This window comes from Aethalodelphis obliquidens, unplaced genomic scaffold, assembly GCF_003676395.1.
Source record: "Aethalodelphis obliquidens isolate GAN/ISIS:26980383/991018 unplaced genomic scaffold, ASM367639v1 scaffold18, whole genome shotgun sequence".
Lineage (NCBI taxonomy): Eukaryota > Metazoa > Chordata > Mammalia > Artiodactyla > Delphinidae > Aethalodelphis > Aethalodelphis obliquidens.
This window is the reverse complement of record NW_020837962.1, coordinates 29,889,283-29,915,912: the sequence shown is the minus strand read 5'-3', so window position 1 is coordinate 29,915,912 and position 26,630 is coordinate 29,889,283. Positions and strand designations below refer to the sequence as shown.

Below are 26,630 nucleotides of genomic sequence, written 5' to 3'. Positions count from 1 at the left end.
CTTTTTTTTTTTTTTTCCAGTACGCGAGCCTCTCACTGTTGTGGCCTCTCCCGTTGCGGAGCACAGGCTCCGGACGCATAGGCTCAGCGGCCATGATTCACGGGCCTAGCCGCTCCACGGCATGAGGGATCTTCCCGGACTGGGGCACGAACCTGTGCCCCCTGCATCGGCAGGCGGACTCTCAACCACTGCGCCACTAGGGAAGCCCATCCAGGACTTTTTATACCACCCAAATCCAGAATTTTTTTTATGTACTGTCCAAATCCAGAGCTTTTTCTTCTTCCCAATCTGAAACTCTGTACCTTTTAAACACTAACTCTCTATTTCCCTCACTCCCACCCCTGGCAACCACCATTCTACTTTCTGCCTCTATGGATGAAATGCAGTAATTGTTTCGTATGGATTGGCCATTCACGTTTTTTACCTATGAATTCTTTGTAAATGTCCTTAGCCTATTTTCCCTATTGGAACATAAGTATTTTTCTCACTAAGTAGGCAAGGTTCACTAGGGAAATTGAAAGCAAATGGATCAAATATTTTTAATTTTTTAAGTGTTGCTGAAGGATTAGTAGTTTTTCCCTGCCTGGTTTTGATTCCTCAGAGATTTGCCTTCTTTTGCCTTCTCCTGGCTGCTAAGTCAGGTTCTCACAACTGTTTCCTCTTCTTAGAAATGGGCTCATTTTTTTTTTTACAGCTTTATTGAGGAATAAGTGACAATAATATAACTGTATATATTTAAAGTTTACAGTGTGATGGTTTGATATACTTATACACTGAAATGATTACCAAGATCAAAATAATTAACACATTCACTACATCACAGCATTAATTTAAATGTTATACACTGTATTATTTTGCTAAAACTAAATTGTAGCTCAGTTTACAACATGAGTAAACTCCGCAATGGGAATCAATCACAAAAAAAAAAAAAAAAAAAAAAAAAGAGAGAGCGAGACAGAGAGAAAGAAAAAGAAACAAAGAAAAAGAATTGGGTTTGGCAGTTGGCAGTTCTCACGTGGGGAGCTGGGCTGCCCAGTGGGCTTTGGTGTCCCCATCGGACCATCGGCTGCTTGTTGCCTGGGTCTAGAGGAAGCAGGGTCATTTCGGCCTCTATTAAGGATCACCCTATGAGCAATAAACCTTGCTTCTTGCTTCTCATTTTACTGAGAAAATTCAAACAGCAGAAAAAGAACTCTCTCATCTCCTACCATCTGCCTCTGTCCCCAGAGGCCCATGTCTGTTACAGTGACTAAGTTTGTGCTCCTGTTTAAGGCCATTCTCTCCACTTGTACTCAATTCCCACTCCTCTCTCCTGGTCACGGACATCACACCTCCAATTATCTCCTCTCTCCTGCATTATTGATTTTCCCCTCTTGACTGGGTCATTCTTTCCAGCATAAAACCTCTCATCTTGAGAAAAAGAAATCCTCCCTTCACCCCATATTGCTCTTCGGCTACTGCCCCATTTCTCTGTTCCTTTTTATAGCAAAGGGCTGTGAAAGAGGAGTCTATCTTGTCTGACACACTCTCTTCATTCTTCCTAATTTCTCTCCAACCCACTCAGTCGGGCTTTTGCCTCCCCTCCCCTACCTCCACACACTGCACCCCTGCTATTATTGTGTACTTGTGGTGCCTTTTGTCTCCCAGCTCCCATGGTCAGTTCTCAGTCCTCATCGTGTTTAACCAAACAGCACAGTTGATGCAGCTGGTCACCCCCTTCCTGGACACCTGTTCTTCACTTGGCTTCTGGGACACCCCTTCCTCTTGCTTCTCCCTCCTCTTCATTGGCTGCTCTTTCTCAGCTTCTTTTGTTGGGTTCTGGCTCTTCTAACTGATTTCCAACCCCTGGAGCATCTCAGGCTCAGACCTCAGGCCTCTTCCCTTCACCCTCTGCATCAGTCCCTCGGTGATCTCTTTTAACTTCTTTGATGTCAGCTCTCCCTGAGCACCAGACATGTACATTCAGCTACCTACTCAGTTGCTCTAGATGGCCATCTGATAAGCACCTCAAACTTAAGTTCAAATAGAACTCTTGATCCCCCTCAAACAAACAAACAACTCAGCCTCTCTTCTAATTTTCTTCTCTTCACCCAGTTCTTCAGGCCCCAAACCTATCCTCTGTGTCCAGCGCAAATAAGTCCCATAGGCTCTATCTCCAAGTTGTGTTCCAGGTATGGCAGTGTCTCACCACCTTCATCACTCCACCCAAGCCCAAGCTGCCATTTTGCACTAACTCTGTAGTAGCCTCCTAACTGGTCTCCAGTCACATTCTTGCCCTCTTTGATCTACTCTCCAGCAGCAGCCAGAGCAACCTCTTTGTAAACTTTCAGTTCTGCCACTTCACTCTCCTGCTTAAACCCCTCCAGTGTACTTAGGACACAATCCAAATCTCTTCCATTGGTCTCTGGGCTCCACGTGATCTGGCCCCTCCCTGCCTGGCTATGCCCCCTCCTCCTCACCCACTTCTCACCAGCCACACACAAGCTTATTCCCACCTCTGGGGTTTTGCACTTGCAGGTCTTTTAGCCTGGAATGTTCTTCCACTGGAACATTGTTTGTTCCCTCTCTTCCTTCAGATCTCTACTCAAATGTGACTCCGCAGAAGCCTTGTTGGCCTACCCCATCCAACCTGTCTTCCCCATCCGCATCATTCTCTATCGCCTTCCTCTACTTTATATTCATCATGGGATTTATCACTGTCTCTATTTGTTTGTTTATTGTCTGTTTTACCAGTGGGAACATAAGCTCCATGAGAGCAAGCTGTTTGTTTCCCTTATTCACTGCTCTATCCTCAACATTTAGAATAATGCCTGACACATAACAGCTGCTCAAGAAATTTGTGTTAAACAATGAATGAATGAATTAATATTCCTCTTCCACCATAATTGAAGAACTATCGTTTAAACACTGCAGTAGAGATCTGGGATGAAATATTAACCTGTGTATCTACTTTTTGCCTTGATCTAAAGTTTTATTTCCCAAATGAAGCAGTAGCAATGTAGAATCTACAAGATTCAGCTCAAGTTACCATCTTGCACAAGGATCTAAAGCCTACAGCTATCTACTGTCTACTTTTACCCTTTAGTCAAGAGGACTAGAAGTGCTACTCTTTATGGTAGCTATCAAACGTAGTTTAAAGTGGACTAGAATTTTGACTATGAATTTTACCCATGATCATGGTTTGAGTGAAGTGAACCTCTCCTTCTTGGAAAAAGGAGGGGGCTTAGGGAATTGAGTGAGCTGAAAGCAAATGGTAACAGGGAGAGAAATATTACCAGTCATTGGATAAATCATATTAAAAGAAATCTGGATTCAATGTTTTAAAATAGATCAGAAACATAAGAAATAGAACTAGTTAAAATTACATACATTTGTATATAAATTGACCATATCCAGGCTAAAAAAATTTATCTTTCCCAAACTGGCATTTTTAAGGGAAATATGTTCCCATGGAAGAATTTAATGATGAAATCTCCAGTTTTCTGCAATGTGGATTGAAGTCTGTGTCTTCCTAACTGCCACAGTCATCAGAGGCGTTAGCTTCCTTTTCAGAACCACCAGATTGCTTAGTGTGTTGAAAATGGGGAGCTAGTGCCCCTTGTGGGGTCCTTAAGGATGCTGTCAGCACAGCCGCACTTGGAGAAGCATACGAAGTGAGAGGGTTTATTATATTCACAGGTCCTAGAGGAGGGAGGCATGCAGGCTAGGCAGGGGGCCTCGTGGGAGGAGCACAGGAGGAACAGACTCAGCAAGAGGGTCAGGAGCTGAGAGAGAGTGAGCACCCAGGTTCAGGCACGATCCCCACACAAGCAAAAGGTGTGAAGGGATTTTTACTGGTGTGTTTGAATGTCACTCAGTCACAGTCAGGGAAGGGCAAGAAGGGACCAGCCTCATCACACTGCGCATCTGGTCGCCTGGCGGGTGCTCACAGCCTCTGCTCAGGGGTGTTGAGATATCAAGAAAATAGGAGGTTTTAAAAATTGGCAATACACTCAGCTAAACCATATCCTTTTCAAAGTCCTTTATTGACTGTCTCCTGTTATACGGCAAATAGAGGGTGTCCTCCTATAAAACAAATTAGCAGTTTGAACCTGAAAGGATAAATATTCACAGTAGCGTAGGTTTTCTTGGCTCCTTTTAATATGAGTGTATGGAACAGTACTGATTAACAAATGTCATCTGCCAGCTGCCCCCTCTTGCAAAAAGAATTTAAGTGTACACACAGTCATGGCAACCTGCCCTGATGTCGAGGGAACAGCCGCAGAAACGGACCATTCTCTGCAGCCCCCGTCTTTCCTGTACCTGGGACCCCACCTGAGGATGTTCAGGAAGAACAGAATAAGGCAGAGACCCTTCAGCACAGTCAGCAGCTAAGGTCAGCTATTGTCAGACACCCACCGTGCGGCTGCAACCCACCCCACCCCCCCGCGACATTTCTAAGAGCTCGTTGTTGCATTCCTCATTACAACCTTGCAGTGCACCGGGCAAATGAAAAATATACGAGTCTGGCTAGGGAGCATTTTCCCTTCCTCTCTTTCTCCTTAAGGAAAGGAAAGTTGTTGCTATGGAAGTTATTTGAGTTAAGGTAGTGAGTTGAGATGGTGAGATGCCGTTTAAAAGAAGTCACGGGACATGCCCTGCTGTAATTACACGTCACAGAGCCCTGTTGATTTCATGACTTTACCTGCTGCAGGAGACCTACACAAACATTATTGACCAATATTTTCCTTACGGTGTAAGTTCATTCTGTGAACTGGTTATTATGCATCTGAGTGTGTTGGAAGCATGTTTTGCATTTTCTGGACCAGTAGGGGTTGTAATGTGAGTGCCCTCACAGGCTCCCCTGGGCTGGAGAAAGGAAGCGGCTGCCCGTGGAGCACAGGGCACTCGGCCGCACTATGTGAGTGGCCCGAGGCCCCTTTTCTTTGTCTTTGTTGGTTGTGAACTTGGATGCAGGTTATTTTTCTGTGCTGTTCAGGTTTTGCTTGTGGTTCTCTGTTGGTCTGTGATCAAGTCATTTATTCTTTTTAGATGGTAACAAAATATAATTAAACTTTATTGTCGAAGCTACTACAGGAAAAATTATCTAGTCTTGCCAGCTCTCACCACCATCCTCCTTTTTTTCCCATATTGAAATAACTATTTATGTGATATGTGTTTTGATAGTGTGAGGTTTCTTAGGAACATAATTATGGTTTTATGGTAAATCTGTGGGTTTTTTTGTTTCTGTTATTGGCCACACCTCGCAGCTTACAGGATCTCAGTTCCCCAACCAGGGGTTGAACCTGGGACCTCAGCAGTGAAAGCCCAGGATCCTAACCAGGGAATTCCCAACTGACTGTAATTTATTTGGACATAGTTTTTTTTTTTTTTTTTTTTTTTTAGATTTCTGCACAAGATTCTACATTGTCACTAAGGCAGAGTTTGTATAGGGTAGCAAGGTTTTCTTCAAGTAGCCTTACTTCAGCAATCTACACAGATGGCTTTCCCCAGAGTTGTTGTCACCATTGCCTTGCCTCCTCCAAGATCTTGAATTCTGAAGGGCCCTTCTCTGCCCAGCCAGAGCGGTCAGGCTAGCACAGAGGTTTCAGGACATGACTCTGGTACTAGACTTCCCTGGGTTTAAATCTGAGCTTCACCACTTACTAGCTTGGGACCTTAATCAAGTCACTGATCCTCTCTGTGCCTCAGTTTCCTCATCTGTTCAACGGGGTGCCTCATTAGGAAGCTGTAAGGGTTAAGTGAGTTTTGTTAGAGCCTGTGGCATAGTGCCTGGCACACGGCAGTTTTCACATAAGTGCTGTAGTCTGTGGCTAGTCTGGCATTCCACCTCCCCGATGACCCACTCTTCTCTGTCATCATGACCTTCCATCCCCCAGTTCCCTCCTTCTTCCACAGGCATCTCCCTCTCTGCATTTGCCTCTAATGCCTTCCTCAGCCACCTCCTGATTTCCTTGCTGCATGACTACATCAGTTCAGGTCTTGGTGGGGAACAGAGAACACAGTCCAACCAGGTAATTTGAGGGAAGCTTAATAAAGAGATTATGTACAAAGCTGTGAGCAAGAGTGAGAAAACCACAAGGGGAAGCATGGCCAGGGCCTGAGAGAGTGTGCTTCCAGGAGCTGTGGTGAGTGGGCTGCCTGACGGGAGTCGTGAGCTTGGAGGAGGGATGCAGTCATCCCATGGCAACCACCCAGGAAGGGAGCCAGGGGAGTAGTCCCACCTTACCTTTCTCCCTCCTTGCATCTCCTGCAAGGCCTCTCTTTGGTTCTCAACCCCAAGAGAGAGGGCAGGGGTGCCCATCTGTGCAGTCCATGTGGTCAGCCTCCCAGGGCAGAGCAAGGTGGAGCCAGGTAAAGAGTGGATCTAGGTAAGAGGGTGGGTGGAAAATGTCTGCATAGTGCCCTGTGGTACCCCTGCTTTGCAGCCCCCACTCGGCCTTGAGTCATGGCCCCTTGTAGTCTGGCCCACACCCATCTCTCCACCCATAAGCCCTCCTGTCTCTGCCCTGGAATCCACCACTCTGGTCCCCTCCCCTGCCACTCAGACAGTCTGCAGGCTGCCCATCAAACATGCCATGACCTGTGTACCACTTTAAGGTTTTTCATGCCCATTCCCTTTCCCAAGAGTGCCCTTCCCTCCTTCTAGGCCTGGAGAAGTGCTACATTTTCACAGGGTCCAGCCTGGATACCCTTGTTCTCTGCAGTCTTCCCCTGCCTTCAGTTAGATTCCCTCACAACTTCATTACAGTGCCTTTCATGTTGTGGTCTGGAGGGTTATTTGTGGGGCTGCTTCCTCTGTAGACTTGATCATCCACTCTTTGAAGAGAGACCTCACCATACTCAACTCTGTATTTATTTGTGGTTGAAATAAAAATAAGTGCCCCCCAAAAATAGTTATATTGAAATGACTAATGGAAAGATGCGGTAAATATTGATATCACTTACCTGGCTACAGATGGTGTTAGTTATGAATAATGGATTCAGCATATTTAACACTTGGTTGACACTTGGTATCACATGTCGTATGTAACTAAGTCACCCCCAACTGCCTCTCCCTAAAATATCCAGTATTTAGTTGCTGTCTGGGGCACCCTATATGTCACTTACTAGAATTTATCTGTGGAGTTATCTATTTCTTGTCTTACCTCCTCTTCTAGATCTTTAGCTCCATGAGGGCAGGGACCATAGCTGTGTTTTTCATCACAGAATCTCCAGACTGTAGAACAGTGTATGGTACATAATTGATCCTTCATAAATATTTGTTGAATGAATAAACATATTGGTCTGTGTCATGTCATAACCTCAGGAAGCCAGCAGAGTAGGGATTCTAGGTGCCATGGAAGGGCCCATGAAGTTCCTTTTCATGCCTTTCAAGTTATTCCTTACTGCTTTAAGGGGTCATTTCTTTATGACCCCACTCTCCCATCAGTAGAATAACCACCCTTTCTACTTGAATGGGAGTAGATCTTGTACCAAGTGCAAATTCTTTTTTCCTTCCATCTCCATAGGGGATATACTATTGGGGGAATTTTTTTCCCTGAAATTATTCTATTTCTCATTTCTCTTTCCTTATTGTGTTTATTTGTAGTTTCTTCATCTGATGGTGCCAAGCAAAATATATTTGATTGTTATTTGGATCATTTCAAACCTATTCAATAATATTGAAGATGTGTAATAAGCATTATTAGGTCTTATTATTGAAAATTGGCATCATTTTACATTATTCATTATTGTAATAGTCTAACCAGATTTTATTATGAATGAATGACTTCAGGGAGTTCTTTTTAAAGGTCACAAGTGATGTTTGATAACCTGAAAAAGATTACTTTTTGCAAACAGCAGCAACAACACAGCCTGAAAGCCTTAATTTGTTTCAGCCCTACCATTGCTCAATAATCTTGTCATCTGCTGTTTTTCTGAGGTTTAATATTATGAAAAAAATGTCCTGGAAAAGAAATTAAACTTGGAGTTTGAGATAACAGGGCTCATGTGAAGCTTATATACTGGAAATATTAAAAAAAAAAAAAGACCCCGATCAAAAGCAAAACAAACAAAAAGCAATTAGTTTGGAGGGACTATCTAAGTAGGATTGTCTAAAGTGAAAACCTGAAAAAATTGGACAGATGGACTTCATAAATTTGGAAACTATTAACTCTGGAGCCATATTGTAACAGGTTTTTACTGACACATCTGTTACAAACTAATTGCCTCTTTTCTGCCTGATAACCGAAGTTTGGGTTTGGGGGTTTTGCAATAGAAGCAATTAAAAGCTCAACACTGTCATATTTTTCATTAATTTACCAGTGAGTCATTGGGTTTATACAGATAATTTGATTTATTTTGAAGATAATTGTAATTATAAGTTGTGTTTTACTAGACAACTTTTCGTTTATAATTTGCCTTTAATAACAATGTAATTTCTTCTGCCCTTCTTAGTTAACAGCCTTTTCTTTGGGAAAAAAATAAGCATAGGCAATGTCTATGAAGACAATATTTTTAAGGTAGATGAAAATAGAATGGTTTGGGGGCTCCCCATCTTTGGTGATAGATCAGATTTGGACCAGGCCTGATATAGGACTCCATCATTAGAGCCAGGAACAGGAAAAAGCAGAGATGGGCCCTTAATTCTCAGATAAGCTATGACACCTACTTGCAGGATTTCTAAAAACTGAACATTTGTGTACCCTGTATCCCATCAGTTAATGCACCCATATGTTCATGGAAAGGCATGCACTGAAATAGTCATAGCAGCACCAACTATAACATCCCTAAGTGGAAACCACCCACGTGCCCATGTTCAGTAGAATGGATAATTAAATGGTCGTGTATTCATACAATGGTACACATACATCATTGAAGATGAACTAACTGCTACTCTCTACAACAACATGGATGAGTCTCACAAACAGAAGGTTGAGTGAAAGAAGGCAGATATCAAATGTATCTACTGTGTAATTCCATTTATATACACTATAAAAAAGACAAAGCAACCTAGGTGTTAGAAGTCAGAATGAGAGTAACACTTGGAAGGGTAGTAACTGGGAGGGGGCACAAGAAGGGCTTCTGGGGTTCTGGTGCTGTTCTGTTTCTTGATCTGGGTGCTGGTTATACCGGGTATGTTCAGTTTGTGAAGATTAATAGAGCTATGATTTAGGCACTTTCATATATATATAATTTATAAAAAGTTAAAAATATATCAATTTGAAAATATAACATTGCTATAATTTTCATGCCAGCTCATTAGAAATGGTAGAAGTTTACAGTGACACTTTGACAAAAGGTCCAGGCACACAAGCCCTGCATTGTCTTTAAACAGGACCATATTAATTAACTACCAAGAGAAAGCAGAGACACTTCAACCTAGCCTTGATCATTTTGTGGAGAACCACGGGAGTTTATCCAAATCCTCATTTCCTTTAGGAGCCAGGTCTGGGGTCCCAGTTCAGTGAACTCTTTATGGCATCTCTGACTCTGTTCTCTATAAGCTCTGAGTATAACTGTCATCAAAAGAACATGGTTTAGCATTTTATAGTGCTCTTGGTGTTTTATTTCTTTTGAGTCTTTCTTGACTGCAAGTTTGTTGAGGACAACACCCCCACCTTTCATTTCTCCATCCAGGGTCAGGCGTTTGGTGCACATTTAATAAATATTTGACAAATGACTGTTGTCCTTGAAGAAACAGGAAGATGAACAGAGACACTGCCTGAGACAGAGCAAGCATTTGCTTTTTTTTTTTTTTTTTTTTTGCGGTACGCGGGCCTCTCACTGTTGTGGCCTCTCCCGTTGCGGAGCACAGGCTCCGGACGCGCAGGCTCAGCGGCCATGGCTCACGGGCCCAGCCGCTCCGCGGCATGTGGGATCTTCCCGGACCGGGGCACGAACCCGTGTCCCCTGCATCGGCAGGCGGACTCTCAACCACTGCACCACCAGGGAAGCCCAGCATTTGCTTTTAAGTGGCAATAGTTGTGTCGCTTCCTTTGAGTTGTCTCAATTTGATTTCTCTAGTCCCTTTGATCTCTCTCTCTCTTTAAACATTTTCTTGTTTACATGTTTACTGTAGAAGATTGGAAAATATAAAAAAGCACAAGAAGAAAAAGATAAACACCCATAATCCTTCCACTCAGAGAGAAACTCTTACAATTTTGTTATATTTTCTTTTTCTTTTCTTACAATGCATTATTTTCATGCTCCTTGTCCTCCTCTCCCCCTATTGTTTTCTTTTTTTCATTTCGTAAGAGTAATGGAAGTGAGCCTAGGAGAGACTTCTCCACATTTTTGAAGGATTCTTGGGTAGAGTGGAAACTGCATGTGTTCCTGCCTTGGTTTCCTTTACTCTCCCTGTGTGAAGGGGGAGCTTAGATGGAGCTCTAGGCCGTAGAATAGTATTTCATGATATTTAACTGAAGCTTCTCTTATCCACTGCTTACATTTTTGAGATTAGCATGGCTGGTGGGTATATTATACTCCAAATCACTGAAAAGACTTAGAATTCTTCCAGCATAGAGCCATTCTGTTTACTAATAGTATTGTTCTCAGTCTCATCCTGAAAGCAGGATGAGATCTTTTAGATCTCTTAGACTTTAACATCTTTTAGACCGTAACATCCCATTAATCCTAGGTCTCTGCTCAAGAATCTTACAGAAGATCTGCTTCTCCAGGAGGAGGTTTCTGGGCAGCTGTCCAAGGCTGTGCTGTTCTTTACATTTCTGGAACAAGGTGGTCATTGCCTTCCTGCAGCAGTGCTATGTGGCTGATGGGTCTGTCCTCCTGTCACACCCGGAGCTCCCCATCTGTCATGCCCTTGGGTGCACACACCTTACAGTGTTGTACTTTTGCTTTTTCCTCTTAAAGTAGTCCTAAAATAGGCTCCTCTGCTTCTCCTCTTCCTTTCTTCAGTTTTTTGCTCCAGATTCCTCTGAGTTTTGTCCCTAGTTTCTCTTTAGAGTCTTAAAGGATTTAAATGATACTCATTTAAATGAGATTTTTCATTGGTAAGAAGAAAAATCACCCCTGTAACCCTGAAAAACTGTTTCTCTTGATCTTTAAAATACCTTAATGGGAACATTGTTTGTTCAGCTCAGCTCTGGTTGGGGACCTCGTGACATCTGCATTATCTCTAGGCCTCTGCTTCACCATGTTATTATAAATGATTGTCCTGAACAGAGTCCATCTAATGCAGATCCTGTGCTGTGTGTGTGTGTGTGTGTGTGTGTGTGTGTGTGATATGAGAGAGAGATAGCGACAGAGAGAGAGAGAAATACACACACACATACACACACAGAATAGTTATATAAAAGCTAGCTGTACAAATAGTTATAGAAAAGAGAAAGAGGCTAAAGTTTGGATTTGCATCTTTATCATTTCCATTTTGTCTAAACCTTGGCCTATGTTCAGTTACCTGAGTGGTCCTATAATTCTCTTGCCTGGAACCCATTCATCTAAGAAGTGCCTGCTGTCCTTGGCATTGAGGAGACAAAACTTCACGTGTGTTTACATTTGATTCCCTTCATCTTTGTGACCCTTGGAATGCAGATATCTGCTTAAGCGTGTGTTCATAGATGTGGTATTTATGCCCTCATTGTCAGGAACGCAGTGCCAGTTTTGGGGAAAGCAGATCGGGAGCTACCCTCTAAGCCCAAGCCTTCAGAAGGCCGGAACAGAGCTGCCTGCCAGGAGGAAGGTTTATGGTGGAGGCTTCCCGTACCCAGGGTGAGAGTTTCTCCTATCCTGTGAGTGCTTTTCTTCAAATATAACTTTCCAAAGTTAAAAAAAATTATTTTGATAGCGAAACTAATAGAGTGTAACTTTAGAAAAAGGGTCATTTCTATAATAATACAGGAAAAATAAATACAGGCTCATCCAACTAGGTTACATTCTAATTTGACTCATTATTTTAGTAAAATAGCTTTTTTTTAATGAAAAATAATCTATCGTCATTATGGGAAAAAAAAAAAATCTACAGAGTGTAGATGGATGAGAAGAGCAACAGTAATGAAAATGAGAATCAGTGTTTTCAGGGGCTTGGCCTGCTCCGCTTCCTTCCATCCTCCTCCAGGTGAGACACTATTGCACAAAGGCCTACGGTAAAAAGACCTGACTTATGCTTTTGACCCCACCATCTGGAACTTATTGGAAAACTGAGTCCCTTTTTCATGGAACACCTGCTACCATCTCTCAGGACACAGGAGGCGTTCTGCAGACTCCGTTTGGAAAATGAGAGAGGTTCAGCAGTCACACGGCTGGCCAGGGCCAGGGCCTGAGCTGGGGCCAGACACAGTTGCCTCCCTCTACCCTCCACCAGCTTTCCAGATTCTTCCCGCTACTTGTTGATGGTGTTTTGAGATTGTTCTTTAGCATTAAAATCTAGAGCAGTATATTAATTAATTCTGTCTCATTCGCTAAAACTACTTTCCCCAAGCTCGTGTTGGGCCCAGTGTCTCACTGTAGCTAGGACAGGGTCCCTGTCTCGAGGAAGCCACAATCAGATCTAAGAAAATAGCTGTGCACCGGCCTTCAGCAGGATGTGGAAGAGACACTGGGTGCCGTACACTGGACCCTGCGGGGCATGGGGTGAGCCAGTCAGCTCTGCCTGGGGACCTGCGGGGGCTTCATAGAGGAGGGGCCACAGGGACCCCAAGAAGCACTGGAGCCTCCAGTGGAGAAAGCTGTCAAGGGGAGAGTCTGGACTGTGTTTGGCAGCCTGCGGGCGGCAGGGCTTTTAGCGGGGTGGCTGGTTGAGGAGCACAGATGGTGTTTAATGTCAGCTCTGAGTCACCCTTTGAAATTATACAGGTTCAAGGGGAAGGATCTGGAAATCCTCCAGCACATTATTTGACCTTCCACTCTCTCAATAACCATTTGGTGTCTAGCTCATAAGTGGAAGTTCTCTGCAAAATTGTGTCATACAGGAAAAGTCGCAGAATAATTTCAAGTAAAGAAGGTAGCTCTTATGCCTTAGCCTGTGAACCAGAGGGTTTATTCCCCTCCCCTTACAGTGCTTTTTACTAGTGTGTTGCCCACCCCCCAGCTTTGGCAGAGGCCTGGGTTCTGTGGATTCTCAATTCTTCCACCATCTCCGGAAATGACTGAATAAAGGTTAAATAAAACTTCGAAAGCAGGGCCAGAAGATACTCAGCTTTCGAATGTGATAGTGTTTGAGATGGAAAATTTATTTTCTGTCTAATTTTTTTTCTTGTTGCCTTGGCAACTGGTTGGTTTTTTTTTTAAGCTTTCGATTTTTCTCAACATGAACTGCTTCCTTTGATTTAGCTAAGATGTGTGGACAGATTTATATCTTATTCAGAGTCTCTAGTGTAAGTGTTTATGAGGTATAGATTTTTCATTTTTCACAATCTTCACAAGGTTGAACAAGGATAAACAATTTCACATAACTGTAAGCTTGCCTGATTAACCAAACAAAGGCAAGTTACCGTGATCTTTTTTGTCTGATGTCAAGTACCATAAACATGATTCAGATTTGTTTTTATAAACTGTCACTAAATATTTTGATATTAGGCTTTTTAATGTCTCTGACAAGGTCTCTGTGAAAATTGTTTCCATAAATTATAAATGCACGTCGTTCCTTCTGTCTCCCCGTTGCTTCCTCTGCTCTAGCCACAGGGCCTCCTGGCTGGTCCTCATCCTTGCTAAACCTGTTTCTATCTCAGGGACTCTGCATTTGCCATTTCCTCTGCTGAAACCCGTCTGCCCCAGATATTCACACTGCTTCTTCCCTCGTTGCATTTAGGGCTTCCCAGTTAAATGCCATCTCCTCAAAGAGGACTGTCTGGACCTTTCTGTCTAAAACAGGATCCTCATGCATCACTCCCTGGCCATTGTGGAGATGAGAGGATCCATCTCTGGAAAGCCTGAATGAAAATCAGTCACCCTATATGAAGTACACCAGCCACCAGTCTATAAGCCCTACCCATGGCAAGAGCTTCCAATTAGTGTTTTAATACCCCACCCTTAAATTATGAACTCATAGCCAAAGATCACCAGGTATTTGTGGAAATCCTCCATTGTAAAATGTAGAAACCAAGACTAATATGAAATAAAGAACTCAAAAGAGGGGCTTCCCTGGTGGCGCAGTGGTTGAGAGTCTGCCTGCCGATGCAGGGGACGCGGGTTCGTGCCCCAGTCCGGGAGGATCCCACATGCCGCAGAGAGGCTGGGCCCCTGAGCCATGGCCGCTGAGCCTGCGCGTCCGGAGCCTGTGCTCCGCAATGGGAGAGGCCGCAGCGGTGAGAGGCCCGCGTACCGTAAAAAAATAAATAAAAAAAAAAAAAAAAAAAAAAGAACTCAAAAGAAACAGAGACAATGATGGAGCAGAAGAAATCTACAAAAAACAAAACAAAAAGTGGGGCAGAGGAAGTCATCATAGAAATAATATAAAAAATTTAGGAGAGCAACAAAGGGGAGACCCGGGTCAACAGCCGTGGAGCAGGCCTGGAGCTGGAGGGTGGAGAGCTGCAGAGGCAAGTGCTCAGCAGGCTGGGGAACTGAAAGCCTGTTCTGCCAGGTGGACATGTGGACGTTACACTGAGAGGCTCTTGGGGGGTGTGGGTAGAGTTAGGGATAGTTACAAAGCAAAGCAAGCAAATGCAAAAGAGAAATAACTATTAAGCGCAGAAACAATAATATCGTACAATAAAGCAGTGATCAACTTTATATAGTTATAATAAGTTAAAAACTGAATGTTGATTTAATTTAAAAATGTGACATAATTGTATTTAGAGAACAGGGGAAGGTAAGTCTCTATGCACAGGGGCATGTGTAAGTGTATGTGATGAGGCCTAATGATATCAACATATAGTGTCTAAGACTGATAAGTTATCATACAGGATCATGGTCATTAGACATAAAAAGATTTTAAAAACCAGGAGGAACAGCAAGTTGGAATGTAGACTCTGAGAAATGGGGAGGAGGATGGAGGAGGCAAGGAAGTATTGTGGGTTTTTTTTTTAGTTTATTTATTTATTTATTTTTAGCTGCGTTGGGTCTTTGTTGCTGCATGCGGGCTTTCTCTAGTTGTGGTGAGCGGGGCTACTCTTTGTTGCAGTGTGCGGGCTTCTCATCACAGTGGCTTCTCTTGTTGCGGAGCAACGGCTCTAGGCACACGGGCTTCAGTAGTTGCAGCACATGGGCTCAGTAGTTTTGGCTTGTGGGCTTAGAGCACAGGCTCAGTAGTTGTGGCACACAGGCTTAGCTGCTCTGTGGCATGTGGGATCTTCCCGAAGCAGGGATCAAACCTGTGTCCCCTGCATTGGCAGGCGGATTCTTAACCACTGCGCCACCAGGGATGGTCCAAAGTATTATTGCTCATTGTCAGACTTTTATCCTCATCTGACTTTTAAAAGCTCTGAGCACATATTACTTTTATAAACATAAAATTTAGTTAGGAATTATCAATAAAATATAAGTGTTGAGCAGTCCTACTTCTGTGCACGTCACTGATTCAGTCTGATGTACGTTTGATTAATATATGAATTCAGTCCAGTATCTGGCTGATGTCTTTGGTGGGTAGGCTCATTTGTTTAACCAGATCCATTTGCACTTGCACATGGAGTAATTAATTCACACTCACTTTGTTGGAAGTCATGCTGAAAACATTTATCATTTCCTTCTGCACCGTGGAGATAGATTAGACTACAGCTCATGGTTATTGAGGCTGTGTGCTCATTAAAGATGGAGTATGTGTAACAAACTGAGCTTTTTAATCACTTTAAATTTAATGACGTACCTTTGCCATGTACTTAATCTTCAGCAAATATTTACCCTTCCCAAACTGACAGTTTTGTGATTTATAACTTGTCATGTCAGATGAAGCATTTCCTCTTTCCCCCACCCCAGAAGGGTCTCTGTTCCAAATTATAGTCTTTAAAAAGTAGCTGACACATTCTCCTCTGTGGGGAACTTTCAACATTTCCATCCTATGACTTGGAAGTGACCCTTCTCACTCCTCTCAGCCTTAGTCCGTACTTATTGATATATTTATTTTGGATACAGTTTAATGTTTTTATTCTGCTATCTGGGTCATTCTCATAGAGAGATGGATGGGTGGGTGAATAGATGGAGAGAGAGAGAGAGATAGGCAGACTGACAGATGGAACTGTGTTAAGGATGTGTGGAAATACAGTTCCAGATAACAGAGAATACACCGCAGGTTTTAGTCTCAAGGTTTCCAGTCCGTAAGAGCTGTATAATGGTCAGCTTTCCAAGCAGAAGCTAAACAACCATTATTCTACTGCATGCAATATAGTTTCTCAAAATTTTTGATGAAACTAGAATCGGTAAGATGTTCCATTAGAAAGTCCTAAATAACTTCAAGATACTTTTAAATGTTCTTTTAATTTGTACCATGGAAGTAATATGAGGAGCTGGAGTTGGAGGTGGTCATTGAAGCCTGAGTATGGATGTTTTCCATCACTAGTTGGTGCCATAACCTTTTTCAGCTTTCTCCCCTGCCCCCTCCCCACCCTGAAACACTTAAGAACACTTTCTAGACCAAAATTAAAATGCAAATAAATTAATGATATATTTTTGAATTTTGAAGATGAGAAACTACCAGACTTAAAATTCTAGAGGTGATGTCAGGATTAATAGGTATAGTAAATTAGAAGTTGCTCTTCTTTATAAGCAAAAAAGTTTGTATGTCAGGACTGGAAACCTCACACCCATGAGCCTGCCTGTGCACTGAATAATTATCATTTTCTCCAATGCCTTATTAGTCTTTGGGGCCACTTCCTGAGTTTGAATCCTGGCCCTGCCACTTACTAGCTATGTGTCTTTGACCAAGTTTCTTAATCTCTGTGCCTCAGTTTCATTATCTGTGAGTCTATTAATTAGCCCACTTAATGCCCATTCCTACCTCCTCCTAGCATCATTTCTTGTCTTACAGAGAGTGGCAGTTTTCATTTCTAGAACTTGTTGCAGCTAGTGTTCTGGATGTGAGTTAGATCTGCTAATCAAATGCATTCCCATAAACCTCTGAATTCAGGCTTAGATTATGTGGGAAGAGAGATGGGGCTGGGACCTTCATTTCTAGCTGGTGTGGATAATGGCAGAGGCAGCATGGTTCTGAAATTGGCAACTGTAGTAATAGCTTCCTGACTTGACAGGCAGCTTCCTGATTGAGAAGCTTGGAGCAGCATCTGTAGCAGCAGCTTCCTGGTTCTTTAGGTTCCAGCAGCCCCTTTGGCTGTTCAGTTCTACTTATTGATTTGAGGAGTAATTCCTAAAAGTTTAGCTCAGAGTCTGTCTCTGCAGTTCTCCTAACAGTGATGTGAATTATGTTATACTTCTTAATACCTCTCTTTCTGCTTAAGGTAGCCAAAGTGATTTATGTTGGCTGCAACTAAAGATCAGGAGCAGTAAACTTTGCTCACGGAGTTGTTGTGAGGAAAGATAAGGCATTTAAAGTGCTTAAAATATGTGGCATGCCTTTTTTTTTTTTTGGACATTCTTAGGGTTTTTTCTGGCCTCAATCAATGGTATACCTACAACCGTGAATAACATAGATATTTATTAGTTTGTTGGTTCATCATTCACTCATTCATACATTTATTGAAACAAATATTTGCGAATGGCTATTCTAATCAAGACATATTCCAGCTATCTTAGGGCAGCTGATCCTAACTGAACATTAGATGAACATTAGAATCATCTGGGAATCTTTAAAAAAAAAAAACGTCTATGCCACATTCAAGACTTATTGAAGACGGAGTGTGTGTGTGTGTGTTTGGTGGTTTTTTTTTTTTTTTTTTTTTTTGCGGTACGCGGGCCTCTCACTGCTGTGGCCTCCCCGTTGCGGAGCACAGGCTCCGGACGCGCAGGCTCAGCGGCCATGGCTCACGGGCCCAGCCGCAACGCGGCATGTGAGATCTTCCCGGACTGGGGCAGGAACCCGTGTCTCCTGCATTAGCAGGCGGACTCTCAACCACTGCGCCACCAGGGAAGCCCGTGTGTAGATATTTTTAACATTGAGATACAATTCTTATAAAGTGCACAAGTCTTATGTGTTAACAGCTTGGTGGATTTTTACATATGTATACCCAATTATCTATGACCTAGGTCAGGGTATAGGAAAACAGAAATACGCATGGGGCTTCCCTGGTGGCGCAGTGGTTGAGAGTCCGCCTGTGGATACACGAGTTCGTGCCCCGGTCTGGGAAGATCCCACATGCCGCGGAGCGGCTAGGCCCGTGAGCCATGGCCGCTGAGCCTGCGCGTCCAGAGCCTGTTTTCCGCAACGGGAGAGGCCACAACAGTGAGAGGCCCGCGTACCGAAAAAAAAAAAAAAAAGAAATATGCATGAAAGATTTATTGTGTGCATGGGGTTTGGGGGGCTCCTTTTAAAAGAGCTGAAGTTTCAAATGCATTTGAGGTTTTGCCACTCAGAGGTCAAAAAATTTTAGTTATCTGGAATGACTAGTATAACTAGGTCATTTTCCTCTTTTTCCTTCTTCATAGTCCCCTACAAATTTGTACCCCTTTCTAGGTTTATGCAAGAAAACGGTTTCATTTATATGTGAAATGAAATGAATTTAAGAAGGATCTTAGGTAACAAAAAATCAATAAGGCAGTAAATGTTACCGCTAATAAGTTTGTGAGTCATAACCTCTGTTCTGTTTATCTTCTTATGATTGGCACAGTTCATTGGCTAAAAGAAAGTTTGCTTTCTTAAAATTAAGCTATATTTCTTCTTTCATGTGATCTCTTCAAAGAGAGTGAATATCATGAGAGAGTAAAAATAATTATTTTCCTTTTTTTCCCAAAGAGTGCTTGGTCTGTAGGCCAATGGCTGCACAATTAATATTGCAATACTGAGGGCACTAGAGTAGCAGCATGAGCTGACTTAGGAAGATCAAGTTAGTAATTTTTGAAAAACATATGGAAACAGTTGATTACAGAGAGAAAATGACATCTGCAAAACATTAAAAGCATCTACATTTTTAATAAAACCAACTAGAACAACTTTGAAGTTGAATGATTTTGCATAATTAATTCATTACAGAATGAAACTTTTGGGAAACAAAATGTAGAATAAGCTACACTTTTAAGGTGATCACCTGTGATTTGGGATCAAAGTCTAGCATTGGAATACCATTTCAAGTATAGCTGAACTATATTAGTGAATCACCAAAAGGAATAGAAAACATGAAAATTCTGTGTAGCTCGTTCCTCTGCCTTAAGATAAAACCTCCATAAATTGACTGAGGTGGTATGAATATTGTACATTTTAAGCACTCTTAGAGGATGAGCTTTGGATGTGAGGGAAGTCTGGCTATGACATTTATGATTTTGTTAAATGGCCAGTTAAATGTCTTAATTTCCTCATTTTTTCCTGAGTGGCCCTGGGTTGGCAGTTATTTTCTCTTAGAACTTTGAAGATATTATTTCACTGCCTTCTTGCTTGCATTGCTGCTATTGAGACATCAACAGTCAACTTAATTATCATTCATTTATAGGTAATCTGTCTTTTCTTTATGGCTGGTTTTAGGATTTTTATTTTTGCCTTTGATAATCTACAGTTTTATCTGGTACCTAGCCACAGAATTCTTTTTATTTATCCTGCTTGCAAAACACTGTGATTACTAAATTTGAGAATTCATGCTTTTATCAGTTCTAAGAAATTCTCACTCATTAACTTATTGTCATTGCCTTTCCTACAGTCTCTCTATTATCTTTTTCTGAAATTCCCATTAGATGCACGTTAGAACATCTCACTTTGACTTACACATCTCAGTTTTGTTTTGTTTTGTTTTCTCCATCTCTGTTTCTGTGGTAAATTATGAGTAAATCTTCAAATCTGATTTCCATTTTCTAATTTTCTGTCCAGCAGTGTCTAATCTTCTGTTTTACCTATCTACTGAGGTATAAATACCTATTATTATAATTTGACATTTTTCTAAGCTTTTTTTCTCTTTTTCTAATTTACCTGTTTATTTTTTGTAGTCTCTTGTTCTTTAGTCAAACTTCTGAATCCCTATTTTATTTCGTTAACAAAAACACATTTATTTTATATTCTATTAACTCCAATAATCTGTTTCTGTGAGTCTCATTCTAGTGCTGGTGCTTTTTCTTTACTCCCTCTCAACAAAGGTGCCTTGTTTAAATGGGTATTTTGTGAGTATTGTTTTTATTGTAAACTCATATTCCATGGAACTTTGTGTGTAGGGTTTCTTTTGAGATTTGGAGTGAGAGTACAATCTTCTAAAAATGGTTTGCATTTGCTTTCTCTAAACATATGAGAGCACATTAATCTGGAACCATATTAAAATAAATACCTGGCATAGAGGATTTTAGATCACAGAATAGTCTCAACTCAGGCCACAAATATATGTGAGGTTTGGCTCATGGTTATATTTCTGGAGAGATGGTTCTTTTTTTTCTCTCCACTCAGAGCAAAGCCAAGACAGACAAGTTTTTTTAGTGCAACCCTTTTCTTTATTTTTATTTTTTTTATTTTTTAAAAATATTTTTAGCCTCGCCACATGTCATGTGGGATCCTAGTTCCCCGACCAAGGATTGAACACATGCCCCCTGCAGTGGAAGCTCGGAGTCTTAACCACTGGACCACCAGGGAAGTTCCTACAACCCTTTCCAAGGCACATTTCTTTCTAGTCCATCTTTTCTCTAAGGGTGGAGCTACAGGGCTCTCGGCCTTGTGCAGTGAGTTTCCTTTCAAGCACCCCATCTGGCCATGACCTAGACTTTGTGTCCTGAATGCTGTGTGGCCATTAAAGCTGATATGCTAGGTTTAGGCACCAGCTCAGGATTCACTTACCTCTTGGAACACCCACTCTTGTTTTCCTTTTGGTCTCTGAGGACTTTCTTTACTTTATTCCAGCTTAGTCATGCACAGTAAGAGATTTTTAAAAAATATCTTAGCCAGCATTTTTAGATATTTGGTCACAGGGAGGATTTGTCGTATCCTTATAAAGGTGGAAATTTAAAATTCCATATTTGCACCCACTTCTAGCCCTTCTAGCTCATGTTTCCATGTTAGAAACATTTTCAACACAAATACATCCTAAACCCCTCACAGCCCATATTTTCTGTCATTCAGGCAGCCTTAGCTTTCACTTCTCTGCTGTTTATAGGCCTTTTCTGCATAGGTTGTATATTACGCTATTTAAAAATTTTGTTTATGGCTTTTTTCCCACTTCCACTGAGTTTTTTGTGTTCTCTGAGGTTATTTGTTACAGAAGAGAAGGTGCAAAGCTTTGCCTTTCTTCAGATTCAGCTGTTAGTGAGAGAAGGGAGAAGAGAGAAGGAAATTAAGAATTATCTACTATAATTGTTCTCATTGTATTTCCCAGTCTCATCTTGCCTTTTAAAATTTAACTCAGCACTACAATTCTGACTCAGCCAGCAGTCATTCTGTGAACCCAGATCTTTTCTTCCTAGTTTCTCAATCTTTTTTTTAATTTTTAATGTAACCTGTTTCTCTTTCATATGTATTTATTAACCTAAACTTTCCCTGAAGCTCTTCACTTGATCTCCATCTACTTCCAAAACAACCACCCCCACAGACTCCCTGGAGGTTGAGTCATTTCAGTCCCACCCACACTCTGGTGCTGGTGCTCCTTAGGGGGACAGATGAGGGCTCCACCAGCCTGGGCTTCTGTGTTTGACATGCCCACACGCTGAGGAATCTGCTGTTTCCACCCACAGTGGGATTGTGTTTGCTTTGCAGAGCATGCACTTGGGACCTCTCTGTAATCATAGTCCTACTGCTGTGAGATGGGCAATGTTCACTAATGATTCATCCCACTAACTCTGACACCAGGATGGAGCAGTAAGTAAAAGTGATGTTCCTTTCAGTCAGGAATGAATACTTGTTCATCTAGACTTTGCTTATAATGTTAATTTATCACTGCAGAAAAGACGTACAGGAGCATTTACAATTCACTTTTTTAAATCCTGGATGCTGGGACTTCCCTGGCAGTCCAGTGGTTAAGACTTCGTGCTTCCAATGTAGGGGACTCAGGTTCAATCCCTGGTCAGGGAACTAAGATCCCACGTGCCGCATGGCGTGGCCAAAAAACAAAAAAATAGTTCTAGATGCTAAATGGCAAATAGTTTAATACCTACATGTAACAACTCTGCTTCTGGTACTACTCTTGTCACTGTGATAATTATAAAGTAGCTTATATTTGTTGAGCCCTTACTACATGCTAGGTTTTATACTAATAAATCATTTAATTCTTACAACAGTCCTATGAGGCAGAGCTATTATTCCCATTTTACAGATGAAGACATGGAGATTCAGAGATGTAAAGTAACTTGCCCATGGTCACATAGGCAGTAAGTGGCCATGGTAGGACTAAACTCAAGTCTTCTAAATACAAAGTCCACGCTCACCAACATCTTATCTGTCAGGACAAAAATATTCAGACTTCTAATCTATGACTATGAGCTTTTTTACAATAGTCAGAACTTAAATCCACATTAGCCTGTCCTTTAAGGTAGCAAATTTGAACATATATGTACATTGAAACCATGCTGCTTGCTATTGCATAGAACTGACTTTGGAATTCCTTTGTGAGAACTACTTTCAGAACCAGCATGCAAAACAAAAGAAAAGCAATTTCCTTTTGGAGATAAACCTTGCTTTTTAACCCATGCCCAGTTACCCTGCAGGATCACCTACATTATTTATCAGATTTCACTCCTAATGCCTCTTTTTTCCAAAAGGGTAATTCTGTCTTCTGTGGATGGAGATTTGCCACCAATGAGGACATCCAAAAGAAGTTTCCTTCAATTTGTTAACATGGTTGATTGTATAACATTGTATACATTGTATAACATTGTATACATTGTATAACAATGTATTACATTGATTGATTTGCGTATACTGAAGAATCCTTGCATTCCTGGGATAAACCCCACTTGATCATGGTGTATGATCCTTTTAGTGTGCTGTTGGATTAGCTAATTTCATCTCAATAGATGCAGAAAAAGCTTTCAACAAAATTCAACACCGATTTATAATAAAAACCCTCCAAAAAGTAGGCATAGAGGGAACTTACTTACCTCAACATAATAAGGAACATATATGACAAACCCACAGCCAACATGATTCTCAATGGTACAAAAATGAAACCATTTCCACTAAGATCAGGAACAAGACAAGGTTGAGCACTCTCACCATTATTATTCAACATAGTTTTGGAAGTTTTAGCCACAGCAATCAGAGAAGAAAAAGAAATTAAAAGAATCCAAATCAGAAAAGAAGAAGTAAAGCTGTCACTGTTTGCAGATGACGTGATACTATACATAGAGAATCCTAAAGATGCTACCAGAAAACTACTAGAGCTAATCAATGAATTTGGTAAAGTAGCAGGATACCAAAGTAATGCACAGAAATCTCTTGTATTCTTATACACTAATGAAAAATCTGAAAGAGAAATTAAGGAAACACTCCCATTTACCATTACAACAAAAAGAATAAAATACCTAGGAATAAACCTACCTAAGGAGACAAGAGACCTGTATGCAGAAAACTGTAAAACACTGATGAAAGAAATTAAAGATGATACCAAAAGATGGAGAGATATACCATGTTCACAGATTGGAAGAATCAACATTGTGAAAATGACTATACTACCCAAAGCAATCTACAGATTTAATGCAATCCCTATCAAACTACCAATGACATTTTTCACAGAACTAGAAAAAAAAAATTCACAATTTGTACGGAAACACAAAAGACCCCAAAACGCCAAAGCAATCTTGAGAAAGAAAAACGGAGCTGGAGGAATCAGCCTCTCTGACTTCAGACTATACTACAAAACTACAGTAATCAAGACAGTATGGTACTGGCACAAAAACAGAAATATAGATCAATGGAACAGGATAGAAAGCCCAGAGATAAACCCACACACATATGGTCACCTTATTTTTCATAAAGGAGGCAAGAATATACAATGGATAAAAGACAGCTTCTTCAATAAATGGTGCTGGGAAAACTAGACAGCTACATGTAAAAGAATGAAATTAGAACACTCCCTAACACCATACACAAAAATAATCTCAAAATGGATTAAAGACCTAAATATAAGGCCAGACACTATAAAACTCTTAGAGGAAAACATAGGCAGAACACTCTATGGCATACATCACAGCAAGATCCTTTTTGACCCACCTCCTAGAGAAATGGAAATAAAAACAAAAATAAACAAGTGGGTCCTAATGAAACTTAAAAACTTTTGCACAGCAAAGGAAACCATAAACAAGATGAAAAGACAACCCTCAGAATAGGAGAAGATATTTGCTGATGAAGCAACTGATAAAGGATTAATCGCCAAAATTTACAAACAGCTCTTGCAGCTCAATATCAAAAAAACAAACCACCCAATCCAAAAATAGGCAGAACACCTAAATAGACATTTCTCCAAAGAAGATATACAGATTGCCAACCAACACATGGAAGGATGCTCAACATCACTAATCATTAGAGAAATGCAAATCAAAACTACAATGAGGTATCACCTCACACCAGTCAGAATGGCCATCATCAAAAAATCTACAAACAATAAATGCTGGAGAGGGTGTGGAGAAAAGGGAACTCTCCTGCACTACTGGTGGGAATGTAAATTGATACAGCCACTATGGAGAACAGTATGGAGGTTCCTTAAAAAACTGAAAATAAAACTACTGGACGACCCAGCAATCCCACTACTGGGCATATACCCTGAGAAAACCATAATTCAAAAAGAGTCATGTACCACAATGTTCACTGCAGCTCTATTTACAATAGCCAGGACATGGAAGCAACCTAAGTGTCCATAAACAGATGAATGGATAAAGAAGATGTGGCACATGTATACAGTTGAATATTACTCAGCAATAAAAAGAAACGAAATTGAGTTATTTGTAGTGAGGTGGCTGGACCTAGAGTCTGTCATACAGAGTGAAGTAAGTCAGAAAGAGAAAAACACATATATGTATGCTAACACATATATATGGAATCTAAAAAAAAAATGTTCTGAAGAACCTAGGGCCAGGACAGGAATAAAGATGCAGATGTAGAGAATGGACTTGAGGACACGGGGAAGGGGAAGGGTAAGCTGGGATGAAGTGAGAGAGTGGCATTGACTTATATACACTACCAAATATAAAATAGATAGCTGGTGGGAAGCAGCCACATAGCACAGGGAGATCAACTTGGTGCTTTGTGACCACGTAGAGGTGTGGGATAGGGAGGGTTGGAGGGAGACGCAAGAAGGAGATATGTGGATATATGTATATGTATAGCTGATTCACTTTGTTATAAAGCAGAAACTAACACACCATTGTAAAGCAATTATACTCCAATAAAGATGTTAAAAAAAATAAAGTTTTCAGAGCAAGCAAAGACACTTTCTAAGAGGCTCCAAAATGTTCTCAGCAACATCAACATTTTTAAAATAAGAGCTTGCCCCCCACTCCCCAGGGTGATTACTTTGAAGGGAGAACACTCAGCTATATATTTACATTCTGGTGTATTTGTTTCCAGTTCAGTCTGTCACTTCATAGATGTACTTAACTTTGATTTGATGTGGAGTGAAATCTGTTTACACAAATATGTGTCTAACAAAAATACTACTATGTGTAGAGAAATATCAGACTTTCCTTGTCTGTCACTCTCAGAAAGTCTTACTGCTGGTGTCAACACTGGAACTGGCTCAGTTTTGACAGGAATTCTGTTCTGTTCCTCTTTAAATCTTAAAAGTAGGAAATACTGGGGCTTCCCTGGTGGCGCAGTGTTTGAGAGTCCGCCTGCCGATGCCGGGTACACGGGTTCGTGCCTTGGTCCGGGAAGATCCCACATGATGCGGAGCCGCTAGGCCCGTGAGCCATGGCCGCTGAGCCTGCGCGTCCGGAGCCTGCGCTCCGGAACGGGAGAGGCCACAACAGTGAGAGGCCCGCGTACCACAAAAAAAAAAAAAAAAACTAGGAAATACTGACTTGTGGATTTGGACAGATTGTGAGTAGGCCCTCATTCTTCTTCAAGGAAAATGGATTGGGTTTCTGCTTCTCCAGCAAAGGGGAATGATCTTCTTGCTAAATATGTCTCCAGCAACACTTCAAGCATCATTTTTAAAGTGCTTACTTTTTTCTTACAGTGAAGGTTAAAGTTTCAAGCATCATCTTAATTAGCGGCTCACATTTAAATCAAGGCTGCTGAAGTAAACAGCCGTATTCAAAAATGGTAATGTTACCATAGCAACCCAAATCCAAATCATTTGCTTTTTCTGCTCACAATTGTTCCTTACTATCTAGGCCAGGATTTGAAGCAAATCTGCTGAAACATCCCATGTAAATGCGATTTTAAAAACCACCTGGGGGAAAAACACTTTAAAACACAGGCTTTAAATGTTACTGTGAAGCTCCTAATTTGCAATGGCTCCTGAAGGAGCTTAGGTCCCTTGTCTGATGGCCTCTCCTGGTCATCCCTTCTCAGGGCTCCTCGTACCCAGACATGGACGGGGTCAATGGATCACAGTTCTTTTTTTTAACAATCAGTGGGTCACAGTTCTTTTTTTCTAACAATTTTTTAATTGAAAAAATTGATTTACAATGTTAATTTCTGTTGTACAGCAAAGTGATTCAGTTATACATATATATATATACATTTT

The 26,630-nt window shown here is 41.3% G+C and overlaps 1 protein-coding gene across 8 annotated transcripts in view; it reads left to right on the top strand.

Annotated features, from left to right (window-relative positions):
• SHLD1 (shieldin complex subunit 1) overlaps nucleotides 1-26,630 on the top strand; it is a 91,349-nt gene that overhangs the window by 53,221 nt on the left and 11,498 nt on the right. Inside the window, exon 3 of one of the 8 annotated variants that reach the window (XR_003435181.1) lies at nucleotides 21,704-21,805. The exons of 5 other annotated variants lie outside the window; for them this stretch is intronic. Coding sequence is in view for 1 of the 3 variants with exons in the window: in XM_027118217.1 (XP_026974018.1) it covers nucleotides 11,589-11,712 (124 nt within the window). In the remaining 2 variants the exon portion in view is untranslated. Of the gene's footprint in view, nucleotides 1-20; nucleotides 39-11,588; nucleotides 11,713-21,703; nucleotides 21,806-26,630 lie in introns of those variants that run through there. 2 more of the 8 variants (XR_003435182.1, XM_027118217.1) reach the window with 2 other exon arrangements.